Source organism: Daldinia decipiens (genome assembly GCF_022478715.1).
Source record: "Daldinia decipiens strain CBS 113046 unplaced genomic scaffold F4813scaffold_18, whole genome shotgun sequence".
In the NCBI taxonomy this organism is placed as follows: Eukaryota; Fungi; Ascomycota; class Sordariomycetes; order Xylariales; family Hypoxylaceae; genus Daldinia; species Daldinia decipiens.
This window is the reverse complement of record NW_026054561.1, coordinates 574,166-588,060: the sequence shown is the minus strand read 5'-3', so window position 1 is coordinate 588,060 and position 13,895 is coordinate 574,166. Positions and strand designations below refer to the sequence as shown.

Genomic DNA, 13,895 nt, shown 5'->3' with positions numbered 1-13,895 from the left:
GATAATTTCCCGACCATGCAGTTGTAAGTAAGCCACCTGCATGCCCAGTTCTGCCCCACGTCATTTAGTAACAGCGGTATTATGTCTGAAAAGGGGGTGAAACGCAAGAGATGTACGATACAAACACATTGTACCTACATCCATACCTGTCTTAGTCCCACTAGCTATGATATCAGAATGTGTAAACAAGTATTAGAATTCTCAGAAGAGAAACGACCAAACCTCCCTAATACCTGTCATATCAAAGCTCTGCGTACGGATTAGACCAGGTAGAGATGCTAGATAGAATACGAAAGAATTTAGTCACAACCAGTTACGCTGCTACTACGCCACCGTTATGCACTAACATCTCGAGCACGGACAGCCCCGATTAGAACCTTGATATGTGAACTTACCGATCGAATATCTCGGACGTTGAATTATTCATATTTCGGGGGGGATTTTCATTTATCCAACTTTCAAGTAAAGGCGTTAGTTGCCCCTAAGAAACGAAGATCACGAATATTGATAACTATCAAGAACTTTTCACTTGGTTCCTCTAAAAATTAACTACTGTGTTAATGACATGTAAATGTAGTCCTATATTTCATGATATCTTAGGTATGTTTAATCATCAGTTATACTAGAGCGTTGTTTCTATCAGACTACACGTCGATACCAAACTTTTCATACATCAGTCAACCTCTTGATCCGAAACCGGTCTCCAACTCTATTCGCTCGTAGGGCGAGCGAATAAGAGAGAAAATAGATATCTTCAAGTACATTATAGTCACGCCATACCTTCCAAGGGTTTGAAGTTCAAAAACCAGCGGTTAAGGAGGCAGCTCTTGTGGTCACGTAGGTAGTTATACCTTATCAGCAAAAGCGCGCGGTAACATCACTTCCATCATATACTGGTTACAACTTTGAGATCATGACCACCCACTTATTCAACGACTACGAGGCTAGCATGCACGTAGGGCGCTATAATCCCACAATTCCTGCCAGTAAAAGACGCAAAGGATAGTAACCTAACCTGGGATAAAGTCGTTACTGTCTAATCTAGGTACTCTCTATGGGGTAGATACTTTGAGTCCCGCCATGACCATCGAGATTAAATATGATTTATCTATGTTCGTCTAGATAAGACACGTCGAGGATGATCAGGTCTGAGGGTAAGTTGGATTCCATCGTAGATTGGAAACGATTTGTTGTCTAGATGAAGGTCTAGTCGAGCAGATTCATCCCATGGCATAGCCAGGTATGTATTTCCCATGCTTGTATATTTTAGTTAACTCCCGGTCCCAAGCCTTGCATCCGACTAACATTGTATTGGTATAAGATACTCGCCGAAAACTGTCATAGCGACAATAAGAGCTGCATACGCGCTGGCACAGATACCCAGTAGCAGGCAAGCTAGTGAAAAATCTCCTCCGGCTTCTGCGTTACGATGTCACCATCTCCGCAGATCAATATCCAAACATATGCACGTAGTGCCCCCGCGCGCTCGGGTATGTGATGAGAATCACGCCGGGTAACTTAAAATCAAGCACTAAGGGCTTAAAGCACACTAGTTGGTTATTGAGAGGGGGGTTGCTAGTTATTAAGTATTAAGTTGTATGCACTTAATGGTGTTTCCTCACCTCGGAAGTTTTCGAGAGATTAAGTTGCATGTATTTACTGGTAGTTACTTGAAATTTACCTAGGTAGGTACTCGACCGCCAGTAGTATGTACTACCTACATAGGTAGGTAAGGAGAATAGTTGCAACGATTTGAAGCCTTTTAAAGCGATATATCCTCAGTTAACTAGCGGTTAACTGACTTATCTTTATGTGTTCCCAGGATCCAACCAGTCGGATCTGTGTACACCAAGTGAATATGACGTCCTCCTACCACTTATGTCTCTAAGATGTGGTGTATCGGTACATGCATAAACCTAGGCCAGCAACATGGTGGTCGAGAACTGTTCGACGTATTCTGCAGCATGCGTCACAGAAGAGTTCCCTCTGTTTCAATTAAGCAATAACTACCTAATAGTAAGGTATCGAAAAGCTTCGGTTACCTAACTATTACAAGCATGTCTATATTATAACACCATACCCATGTTCCCGGCCATGGGTTACCTCTGTGCGGCCAGGGTCAAAGCTCTACCAACCTAGCTCTATCCAACAACCCCTATCCAGGGCTTAAGCGGTTTCAGTACCCTGTCAAAGGGTAGCACTTCTGGACCTCGACCAAACTGTTTCTCGATGTATCTAAACCCTTTTTCGTATCTTGCCCCGATCCTGAGTTCAACCAGCGTTGAAACGCAGCCTGGCCATCTTGGTGAAGGTGCACATACAGCTGCGAGTACAGTCTCATCGAACTGGGTTGTACCTATTATCCAACATCGTAATGTGTTCGGTACGGTATCATGTCGAGCTCCTAAGTGGAGGTTGCATCCCAAGTTCCCCTGGTGCATTTGGCCTTACAATCCCCTTATTCGCTTTGCTATAGGACACAAAATCAGACAGCATGGTACCGATCATATTTTGCGTATTAAGGACATGCATATCCTGTTTCCCTTGCCTCTCCGTTTTTTTTTTCATACGTCTAGGTATTACACACGTCTATCACTATGAAAGTTGGAGCTTGAGTGTGTGTGTATTTCATTGGTAATTTCATTGCTCGTTCGTCGCGCACATATATGACTTCAATCCGCCACCTTTTCCGCTTGTCATCCGCATGAGAGAAGCTTTAATTCATTTCCTTGTTTATAATAATTCTTTAGCGTAATCCTCTAGGGACCCCTGTCACAGGTTTCAATGGCTCATATAGCTGCCTGCATGTTTGATGGTGATGGAGAATTCAGTAGCCTCAGAAGTTATATAGCAAATGCTTTCTCAGCTCAAGCTTCCACCGAATCGGTATGATCTTGTCCCTTTCTAATTCCTGATGGCTGGTTCCAACTAACTGCTGTTACCTTATAGCTATCATCTACAAGTTCGTGCGAGGAGAAGAAGCCATTTGTCTGGAGGATGCAGAACCCGGAGACTCGGAAATATCAGCTGTTCCCAAGGGAAAAACAGCTTCCATCAACTACTAGTGGGAAGCAGTTGGATCCGGAGCAGGCCTTCGCGATGGCTATGGGACAGACGGACAAGGCCTCTGTGGGCAGCGGCCTCCGGATGCGTATCAAGGAACACAACTTGAATCGGAGGAGGAAGATCAGCGTACCCGAGTTAGGTCCTATGACGACGGTACAGGAGGTTGCGATGGATTCACGTAAGTAAATAACTCTCGGGATATATATCTAATATTAACTGGCAGCAGCTACGATTCCGGGCCGGCCTGCGCTGCATGAACGATCCATCAGTACTCCCATCAACACTTGGCGCCAGCGTCAAGTCTTCGAGTTTACTACAACCTCCGTGAGAGAGTGTGAGGAGGAGAACCTGGACCTAGAAGGTTTTACATTCAGAGATGCACAGCCATCTGCTTCAACTCCAAAGCAACCGCTTTCTCCCAAGGACCTAGCGCCCTTAACGATACCAACGCAGAGCGGTCCGATTCCAAGGCTAGTCCGTCAGCTTTCGTTAAGTCGACTTAGATCTAGGGATACACAACAGGAGCCGACAATTCGATTAACACGGGCTGAAGAATCGCCGAAGACACGTACCCCATTCACACCTGCTTCGAGCTCGGTTTCAGCCACAACCCCTATGTCGACGACCACCGCTATGACCAACTCGACGCTCCCGACACCTTTATCGGCACCTGCAGAATGCCGGAGTTCTCCAAGGCCGTGGGACAGGCAAGGTTCAACCACACCTATAACTACTATGCAGCAAACCATTGATCCCACGGCGGCACCAAAGGTAGGGCCTGAAATACAACCACGAGCTAGCCCGAGTCCGTTTCATAGACGTGGTCAATCCGACTCTGGGAGTATCATGGATCGCGGACGTCCACGAAAGCGAAGTGATGGCACACCAATTGGTAATAGCACCGGCCTTGGTATTGGTGGTTTAAAGCGAAGCAGCTCTAAGAGGAGCCTCAGCGCCGAACGCCGTGCTTTCGAGAATCTACCTCAGGGATGGAAACCCAGCGAAGCGTTAAAGAATATCGACTCATCCGAAATTACTTATTTACAAAAGCAAGCCCTAGGACAAACTCTGAGGTTTGAAGTACTTACGAAGGAGGATGTCGAAAACCTCTCCAAGGTAGGTCCCAAGTCTCTTAGCATTGCTATCCATAGTCTAATCATTCATAGGAACTACGCCACCTCGATGAGCGGACAGAGTATCTTCGCCGCACGTATACATCTCTTCGTGCCGGGCGCCGAAACCTTCACAGCCGCATTTGCCAGTACCTGCGGTCGCCTCGCGTTGCTAAATTTAGCTACGAGTCCATGTTAAAGCAGGAGGAAACTCTTGCCGAGCTTGACGCTTCAATTGATGATTGGGTTACGAAACTCGAACAGGCTGAAAACCGACGGACCCGTGTTAGACAAAAACTCCTTGAGCATGTTGCCGCTGCCTCTACGCTTTCGGTAGTTAAAGATCTCTGCGTCACAAGCGACGTTCTTCAACAGGCCATGGGTGTTCGGGTACCTAATGGGACTTCGGATATCTCAACACCACCTCGGAGCCCAACCAAGAACACTGCTTCTATCCAGTCTCAGTCCCCATCGCCATCATCATCACCACAGCGTGTCGTCGCCCGAGTACCTTCAATGATCCCCGAACTACCATTCGAAGAGGCTGAGGATGATGTAGCAAATGGTGTCCGAAAGAATTCGATGGAATGTACTATACAGCGAATGGAAAGCATTCGCATTTATGCCGACAGCGATGTCTACGCCCTCCTAGCGGATGTCGAGAGTGAATTCACCAAGTTGAACGTCGGTATTGCAGACTCGGAACTTACTAGATCACCACGATCGGAGGAGCAGCGTAGAATCTTACATCGCGCCCGCAGCCATGATATTATCAACAACCAGCGTTCGAAAGGTCTTAACAAGATGCCGCCTACTTCGCCCCCTGCTCCTGCGCCACCGATGAAGAACTCCCCCGCCAAAGAGCAAGCTGATGTTTTCTTATCCGCCGCCGTTTTCCAGCCGGGTCGAACCCCTTCGCCCAATTAAACTATATTACTTTATTTGATGCTTAGGCACACTCATTATTCGTATTACTTAGACTTACGAAGCTCACTCCTTGTTTTGCCTAACGACTTGTTACGTTCCTTTTTTTCTTTTCTTTTCTACATCATGACGATCGACGATCGACGAATTACGGCTGGCTACAGCGATCATTTGCATTCTTACATTATACTTCTCGTCGTTCCTTTAGACATTAGCATTTACGGCCTTAGACAACCAGGCGTTCTCGCATTTTAACACACCCATTTCCTGTATTATCAGCAACTTGTTCCTTCACATTCTCTCTACTATACTTTCCTTAATACTCTCATATTTTAAGGCGTTAGGGTCGTCACCAAATTTGTTGCATGCCTCTGATATCGACGGACACCTCTATACCCAGTGCGTTAGGTACCGTCCAGTGCGTCATCAAGGCTGAAAAGGATTACTATTCAAGAGTGTATTTTTCCCGTCTTATTTTCGCATAAAGGGGTCGTTGGTTTGAGGTTGCATAGGCTAGTGTGTAGGATTCGTTGTATTCATTGTTGTATGGGAAAGGAAAGGGGAAGGTATCATGGTGCTAAAAGAGTGTAACATGGTCCCAGAGACTGAATTACCAAGAGGATCTAGGCCGCTTAGGAGCTCGAGGGCCCAAGACGAGATAGATCCTCTGCCTACAGGCGGCTCAACCTTTTAGCATAGATTTACACTATCGCTATAAGACTATTGGTCAATCAAAAAGACTTCTACCACAACCCTCGTGCTCTACCCCATCAAGATGCATATCTTGTAACTATCAGTGATACCTCAATAGATTTGTTTAAGACCTTCTCGTTTCATTTTTCCGATCTACATCCTCAAGGTCATCACTTTATCGAATCGAGCAGCTGTCGAGATCTCGTGCTAATATTCAGCATCTCGTTGAGCTGAAGAAATATCGAATCCTTTCCGCCCACCGATCAAACAAAACCCCGCCGAGACCCAAGATCCTTCGAGACGGCGTTGGTTAGAGTCCCATGATGCGTCGTTCTTAGGATTCGTTTCTGCTGCGCCGCCACGAGTTACAAGCCCACTTATTACGCTTTATTACATGCAGAGGCCCTCGGTACATTGCGGATCCTCCAAACACCCATAGTATTCGTCCCACATCAACCTATCCGCTCATTGCTTACCTGCCCCAACCTGTTTGCCCTCCTGTGCCCCTCAGAGGAATCCTTTCGGCGATACATACGGGTGCGTTGTGCTTAGATAGGTAGGTAGGTATGTACCTAGACTTTAGAGCTATCGACGATGCCGCCTTGCACAGCAAGAGTCACAGGAAAGAGGAATATGCATATGTACCTAGTAAGCTGCTGTTTTGGGAGATTTCTTCTACAGTGACTATCTTGAAGTTATCTCGCTAACGAAGCTGTAAGTCCGATGGCTATTTTCATACGGTATCTGTAGGGGCGGCCGTGTCAGAAGTCATCGAGCTAGACTATCCTATTGCACCTTTTCGATTTGGTTGGCTAGGCGAACTCAGCTCGCACAAGAAACGCAACTCCTTCCAACGGAGCAGAGTCTGTTTGGGATGTCTGCCTGGTGTGGTGCCTTTCGGAGGAGTGTAAGTTAGGCAGGCCGGTTCAGACTTCAAGGCCGGGTGGGTTAGAGGACGAAAGAGTCCAGCATCCATTTGCTAGGCAATCTATAGGAGACACACCTCCAATTCATCACGAGGTCTATCGTTACTTGTGCCAAAGCTAGAGCAAGCGTAAGCGATGCTGTCTGCACTGATATCAATGAGGTCCCGTGGAGCGTGGGGGCTGTTGCATGGGTTACACGTGCGAGTATGTATATTGCCTACATCTATGCACTACCAACACTTATATTATACATTGTACATTAACAATTAATTACCTATGCAGTCACGCCGTAGCATATACTTGAAGCAAGGTGGATACGGCATACTAGAGACGAGTTAATTAACATTAGTAACTCAATATAATCAAATCCCGCCACCACACCCTCTACCTCAATACAACGCCGCCAAGCTTCGACAGCTATAAGCCAACTGCGTCGTTGTCCCGAGAGGATTACTTACGGCCGAGGCATTTTTCGCTTCGGCTGTGGCGTCATTCAACATAAATACGGTTCCAACTGCGGTGCAACGTACAAAAGACCCGATACGCTGCGGGAGGGTGCGGTGTGCCCTACGTACATATATGTAATGCCATTAGAAGCTTGGCTTGGCTCGATGTAGATCCAGATGCGGAAGTTAATTTTAGATGCTACCTACCTGCAGCTTACATATGGTTACGAGATACATGCATACCCAGGTAGGTTTTCAAGTAGGGCAGGTAAAGTATGTAGATGCAGACCTCGTGTATATGTATATAGGGTAGTATCGTGTACATAGGTGCAGGTGGGTATTGAAGCTATACATGTCCACTATAGGTATGTAGGTAATGTAGGTAATGTAGGTAATGTAGGTAATGTAGGTAATGTATGTGCATGTATGCTGGCAGGGAAGATATACATATGTATCTACATCTACATCGACATCGATATCGACATCTATAATCTACATGTGCATAATATAAAATCCCGACACCTGTGCAGGCGTAAGGCGGTCTAAACCCCTGATGCAGGAGCGCGGCAAAGGGGGGCAAACCCAACTGCAGCTGCTACTGGCCACCAACGTTTTACAGTATGCACCTCGTGTATGGCGAAATATCCGTTTCGTTTCGTGTGGTGGGCGATCTTCTAGGGGGAATATGTATAATGTACCTAACCTAAGGTAGGTACATGTGCCTCATGTACGTATGCAGGTAATTTAATGTTGGTACGGCACGTGTCGTGCACGCCCGGTTTTGAAGTTTAAAGGTTTGGGTTGCAAACTTTAATCTACATTGCAGAAATGCAGAAATGCAGAAATGCAGAAATGCAGGCATAAAAGCAAGATGTGTCGATTATCATGATCTGATTATCGGCATTGATGCATACAACATGAGGGGTTGGAATAAGAATATATAGGTCGATGCAATTGCCTGTCAATTTATTATACGTAAAGAATATGTGGGTATTCATCTATTCGCGGGTGGTAACATTACAGGATCTGTTGGTCTTACAGCAGCTGGCGTAGGAAACCGGCCTCGAGTTATTTACTGTAACAACTCTCAATACTATAACTTGCAACGTGACCTAGTAACTTGCCGATCACTATATACAGATTCTTCAGTACACCTGTTTGCGTTTTATCACGTACATCGCGTACGGGTTAGTAGAATTATACATACGTACGCACATGCAGGTAACCACCTGGGCATTACCCCTAGTTCGTCCAAGACTTCTGGTAATTCAACATACTTCAGAATATATACGCAGGGCTTAATATATATGCAACAATCGAGGTCATTGCGTATTAAACAGAGCTATCTTCGACATGATCAAAGTGAGGTCTCAGAGTGTAAAGTGCCAGAGTCTACCAGACTCGCCCAGTAACCACTCATCTCTGCTGCAAGTGTCTCGGCCGTCCGGCCTTGATTATCTGCGAGTGCTCGGATATCTTCCGAGGCCAACGTGCTCGGCCGCTGGATCCCCATTGCTTGCGCTATTTGCACGGCCTCGCCGGGGAATGATCCCGTCGGAAGAGTTGATGCTATCCACAAAAGCAACCAGACGACTTCCTCTTGCCCCTTTTCTACCGCGATATGCAGGCCAGTCTGCGAGTCTGCTAACGGGTCTTTATAGCGAATAATGCTTGCAGCATTCATTGTAGGCTCGTCTCCTAGCGCCTGCTCCGCATCGCGGAGGAGCTCTACTATCCCGCCTACATCGCCCTCGCTGCACATGATGTGAAAGGCACGGGCAGGACGAGCCTCGGGGTTTGCTTCTAGATAAGCTTCCTCAGTAACTGCGGGAAGGATATCGTAATTCTCCTGAATGCCACCTTCGTTGGTATATCTTGTCAGGATAGCCGCGCCGGGCGCGGATTGCACAAATGAGCTACCAGAGGAAGGCCCTGCTGTGTTCATGGCAAGCCCTGTATCACATGAAGGACAATTGAGCGATGCAGCCAACTCTGAAGCTTTGTCGAGAAGGCATTGCCAATGATAATGGCACCCGCAGATGAGTTCTAGATCGTCAGGCACCAGCTGCGGCTCATCAGTGCCATCATCACCATCCAGCTCCAGCGTCAGGTCCTGCTCGCAAACCTTACAAGCAGCCATCTTTTCAATGCGGGGATTGATGTCTGAGAAGTTTGGTCCAATGAGAATGAGAACGGTAGCAGAATGTGAATGTGGTCCAAACCCAGGTGTCTGTATCCATCACACGTGAGAGATGGTCCAGAAAAATGATTGGGTCGGAGGACGAGATCCATCCCTCTTTGCCATCCGAGTGAATCCACGCACTATGTTGGAAAAAGTTGCAGGATGCAAAGAAGATGGCAGCGTTGAAAAGCTGAAGACATCGCAAAAGACTTACCACTGGGTATTGATTGGTTGGTTGATTACGGCACGATTTATTTGCGTCCTTCGCCGAAGTGCGACGATGTTATTCGTTATTATAGAATGTATCATGTAACAGGTCAATACATGTATGAATATTCTCTTGCATCACTTCGGATATCAACAACAGCAAAAAAACAAATAAAGTGGGCCTCATCTTTGATGGATTTATATGGTCCCGGCCCGAATATGTATTAGGTGAGCTTGGGGGTACATAGTTACATGGGTGAATATTATTTAATGGATCCCCCCGTAACAAAAACCGGGGGCCTCGATCACATCTACGAAAACTCCGGAGCCAAGGGACCAACATCATTGGTAACTTGTCACAGCTAATACGTACTGAATAGGCGATATATGAGGTCTAAGTGATGATATTCCTGATGATCTGATTGATTGAGGTAAAATCGTGGGAACGCGTGTTACACCGCTATTTTACATGAGACTAGGGATTTTCAGGTCACCTGACATGGCTGACTAATCTGACATAACTGTTATCCAATAGTTCCAAGTCAGTTCAGCTGCGCAAGGGGCGGATAATCCAAATCCATTACAAAGCAAAGCAACTGCGATCTGTGGTCTATAGGTACGATGCCGTGGAGCACAAGAATTGCCTATTCTTCTTCAATAAGATAGATGCCCGTTATGTCCCCCCTTCCCCCCTTAGTTACCCTTAGTTACCCTTAGTTACTAGGATGTTGTGGTAAAAGTTTGGTTCTCCCTCGAGCCGAGGATTCAGTCTAAGAGCTAAACTTAGAGATGAGGGAGCACGATGGTTATACCCATAGCTAGCTGAAATCCACGCTTGGGTCTTTTGTCTATCACGTAACTATCTAGTAATTTATGTAATTTATGTAATTTATGACTATTCCTGGTCCGAAGATAAGAACAGTCGTCTAGTTTCGTGCGGGAACTTATCGTTAAGCGGACCCTCTGGCCTCTGGGAGAAATTCCCCCGGAAAACATTAGATTTTTTTGGGTTTGTCTTCTATACGCTACATAGCTAGTTGCCATTGCTAATCCTTGAAGTGCCATGTGGCGGCGGATGAATCCGGTAGGTACCAGGTAGTTAGGCGTCTTTGTGGATATTTAGTGGTTATCGTCACCCTCAATGGTGTCTAAGGCTAAAATTCCCCGACTGCTAGTTAGAGGTTTTCTATTTGGACGTCTAGATTCACGATTAACATGTGTGCGCGTATGTAATCTAAGCTATTAAGGGTAGCTCGTCCGACGATTAGTATACTCGAGTCAGTCTAAGGCTACGGAGCGCCGGTCTTTCATGCCCCTATCTAACCCCGGAGTTGTCCTAATTCCTCGCCTAGCCTTCTAGGAGCCGTTGCCGGTGTATTCAAATAATAATACGCGAGATAGTAAGCAGAATATTATGGTATAGATGAAATATATTGAAACGATTGCTATTTTTATGCCTCGGTAGCACGTTTGTCAGTCTAAGTCAACTCTATATACCACGCCCAGTATCAGACAGGCTATCTACATTTGTCGATGCTGCGCCTGGCAGTCCCCATTCGACCTCGTTGGGCCTCCCTTTTCGGAGGGCTCCTATCAACAGTTTCTTTTCTTTTTTTAGCCCTAATTCATGAGTCTATAGCCCTGTATGTTTACCGTAACGACTGTGTTTCCCTTGATACCCATGTTAACGCCTTCGATATTTCGATGTCGCCTGCTCGAGTCCTCCTCTTGGCCTCGATATTCACAGAAAAAACTTTCATACTCTAAGAAATGATCCCATCATACACCCTGTATCGTAGTCCCGCATCAGACTCGGGGCTAACAACGACCCGCTAGCCTTCAAGTAGTACGACACGCCGTGTGCTCGCATACTTTACCTCGGCGCGTTGGTTAAGTTGTATGTGGGCGTGCCCGCACCCATCGCCGAACCGCCGATAGGCTTGGGTCTTCGCCTGTCCAATGGCCCATGCTTATGTCGCTACTCTGGAGTTGTTGATAAACGACTTCGTCTGTGACCTGTGAGAGTTCCTGAACCGTGCTGTTAGCTGAAGATATCATACTAGTCATTAAGGGCATGCTTATCGTAGAAGGGGGTAGGGGGTTGGGGGTTGGTGTCAACTACTATCGAGGAAAACGCTCATCTTACTAGTCTTAGTTGTTCGTCACAGGCTCTTAGTTGTTGTCGATTTGCAGAGTTCGGCCGCTGACCCTGGAGGACTCCCTCCCTGTAGTCAATCCATCTCTGTGCCGCTGCCTGGCGGAGGTAGATCTTGTGGGCTTCGTGTCTGCGGGAGTAGGCGTCCAAGAGGATTCTGTAGATGATTGTTCCTGTCAGCGGCATTTCTTAGGCAGTGGGATATCGATGCCAATATCGAGGGGAAGAATCTAACGTACTGCTTTAACTCTGCCTTCCTTTGCTCTAACTCGCCGCCTCTGGCTCGGGGCACTGTTACGTCCGCTGCACAGTTAAGGATGTGTTGACCGTCCAGAGCGCACTGGCGTAAAGCAGCCCAACCTTCGGTATGATAATCGTTTGCGTAAGGGGGGTCTACCGGAACGTTGGCGATGCAATATTGGAGACTTTGAAACTCTTCGAGGAGTCCGGCAACCCGTGCCGTTCGGTAGTCGTTGACTGAGTTAATTATTAGGGGATGTCCTTAAGAAGCCGTCTCCTGTAATTTGAACCCGAGAGGCGTACAGTATTTTTAGTGGCTTTTACTTACGTCCATCCATTTATACCCCTTTTGGTAAGTGACCTCCGTAAGATGCTGCTCTTGCGATCGGATGCTCAACTTAAAAACACAATGATGAATTACGATACGTAGGAGGCCAGATGATATCGTTCTGGCGACTTAATAGAAACACCGCAATGGAAAGGGAGAATCTCGGCTCTTGGGCGAAAATGGGAAATAGATAAGACTGTCGGAGTGTAGAGACTGCTTTGAACTTGGTTGATGAAGAAGAAGCGTCATGTTGAACATCTCAAGCAGCGACTTCACTTGGCTTTTGTAGGATTAATCGACTTATTACGGATCAAGCAGAAAAGCATCTGAAGCGCTCACGATACAGAGTAGTTCCATAGGAGGAATGTTTGCGCTGATACTCCCTCTCCTTTCGAAGTGCAAGTCACAGTACGCATCATTATCAGCTCCGTATGCTCTGCTCACGTTGCCCGCTATCGAATCGGAGTTTATTATCGACCAACTAAGCAGGACATGACTGACAGCTCAAACCTATGACATCCTAATTGAGCTGGATGTCGGAATCTCAGATCTTTCCGTCAATCTGGTAAGAGACCCCTGATGTGTCCGGGATGATACCTGCAGCCTCTTGGGCAACCGACGCCACGAACTGCCTTACCAATGCAGGAAATCCAACGCCCATCGTCACGGTAGGGCATAGAATGGATCTATTAGTGGAAAGCTAGCCATAGGGACAGGAAAGCTGTGTTTGGGGGAGGGGGGGCTAATGCCAGGGGGACATGATCGTAGGGTTAGGCGAGTAGGAGGCTCTTCATAGGGCATACGGGTTGGCTGGAGTAGGAAAGCCAGGGCAAGAATTCAGCGGCGCCACATATCACACCAAGATTCAAATGCAGTATAGACTGTAAAGTTCTCAGGTGGAATAAAAACAAAGCAGTGGAACTATTCAGACTTAGGTGTAAGATATCTAGCCAATAGGGAGCCGCCGTGGACTCTGAGCCACCTTTTGGGCTGAGCTGAACGGATATTATTTACCCAAATATTTATAGCTTACCTGTATTGCAGAGGGTTGGCAAGAAGAAAAAGAATATTTCACGATCCAGCTGCAGCGCGATGCCTGCGATCTACACAGTACAGTTATACATGTTCCAAAGGGTAGACTTGTAAAGAAAAAGAAACGTTCGTGCTCCCGGCCCCTCCTACCGGTCATTGTCATCCCACGCCAGGTCCTCTTATTCGGCTTCCACCCCTGAACTCCCACGAGGTACCATACCCATGGGTCGGGCATTTTAAGGTCAGTGTCACCCTGGCGGCTTACGTCTGCCACGTTCAAAGTCCCGGCCTTCCGGATGAGATAGATCAATATATGCCCGAGTTACCCATATGTGGGTAATTGTTGATATGCTTAGTTGAGATGCTTATGGCTACTTACGCGCTGATGCGTCTGATGCGTCGCATTCGTACTTGAAAGATGTGGTTCTTGATGACAACTATTCACCGTATGGTTTTTATAACCCCCAGATCATCCTTCTCGCCACCACCTGAACATCCGGATCCCAAAACAAATGCGCATTTTCGATACGCATCTTCAGCTATAGACACCCTAAGCCGGATTACGATGGGGGTTCTGGGGTTCT

The 13,895-nt window shown here is 46.8% G+C and overlaps 4 protein-coding genes across 4 annotated transcripts; 2 read left to right on the top strand and 2 right to left on the bottom strand.

Moving 5' to 3' along the window:
• Positions 1 to 2,784: 2,784 nt before the first annotated feature.
• On the top strand, positions 2,785 to 5,105 carry F4813DRAFT_389928 (Up-regulated during septation-domain-containing protein; the record flags this gene model as incomplete). The annotated part of the gene is made up of 4 exons (XM_049246932.1): positions 2,785 to 2,886; positions 2,950 to 3,244; positions 3,293 to 4,182; positions 4,233 to 5,105. The coding sequence occupies 4 exons, from the start codon at positions 2,785 to 2,787 to the stop codon at positions 5,103 to 5,105; spliced, it is 2,160 nt and encodes a 719-aa protein (XP_049099309.1).
• Positions 5,106 to 8,127: 3,022 nt separating this feature from the next.
• On the bottom strand, positions 8,128 to 9,690 carry F4813DRAFT_361115 (uncharacterized protein). Its single transcript, XM_049243492.1, has 2 exons — positions 9,564 to 9,690; positions 8,128 to 9,397 (listed from the first exon to the last, which is right to left on the bottom strand). The coding sequence occupies exon 2, from the start codon at positions 9,305 to 9,307 to the stop codon at positions 8,525 to 8,527; it is 783 nt and encodes a 260-aa protein (XP_049099308.1). The 5' UTR covers positions 9,308 to 9,397; positions 9,564 to 9,690; the 3' UTR covers positions 8,128 to 8,524.
• Positions 9,691 to 11,076: 1,386 nt separating this feature from the next.
• On the top strand, positions 11,077 to 11,344 carry F4813DRAFT_361113 (uncharacterized protein). The gene has a single exon (XM_049243491.1). It carries the CDS (start codon positions 11,090 to 11,092, stop codon positions 11,321 to 11,323), a length of 234 nt encoding a protein of 77 aa, XP_049099307.1. The 5' UTR covers positions 11,077 to 11,089; the 3' UTR covers positions 11,324 to 11,344.
• F4813DRAFT_361112 (uncharacterized protein) lies at positions 11,324 to 12,954 on the bottom strand. The gene is made up of 4 exons (XM_049243490.1): positions 12,280 to 12,954; positions 11,951 to 12,188; positions 11,703 to 11,868; positions 11,324 to 11,584 (listed from the first exon to the last, which is right to left on the bottom strand). The coding sequence occupies exons 1-4, from the start codon at positions 12,287 to 12,289 to the stop codon at positions 11,447 to 11,449; spliced, it is 552 nt and encodes a 183-aa protein (XP_049099306.1). The 5' UTR covers positions 12,290 to 12,954; the 3' UTR covers positions 11,324 to 11,446.
• Between the last annotated feature and the right edge of the window lie 941 nt (positions 12,955 to 13,895).

Coding starts and splice junctions, on each gene's coding strand:
- F4813DRAFT_361113 (XM_049243491.1), top strand. CDS start 11,090: ATGCTGCGCCTGGCAGTCCCCATTCGACCTCGTTGGGCCTCCCTTTTC.
- F4813DRAFT_361115 (XM_049243492.1), bottom strand. CDS start 9,307: ATGGCTGCTTGTAAGGTTTGCGAGCAGGACCTGACGCTGGAGCTGGAT.
- F4813DRAFT_361112 (XM_049243490.1), bottom strand. Junction 11,869..11,950: donor AGGAAGGCAGAGTTAAAGCA/GTACGTTAGATT, acceptor AATCATCTACAG/AATCCTCTTGGACGCCTACT. Junction 11,585..11,702: donor GTGACGAACAACTAAGACTA/GTAAGATGAGCG, acceptor AGCACGGTTCAG/GAACTCTCACAGGTCACAGA.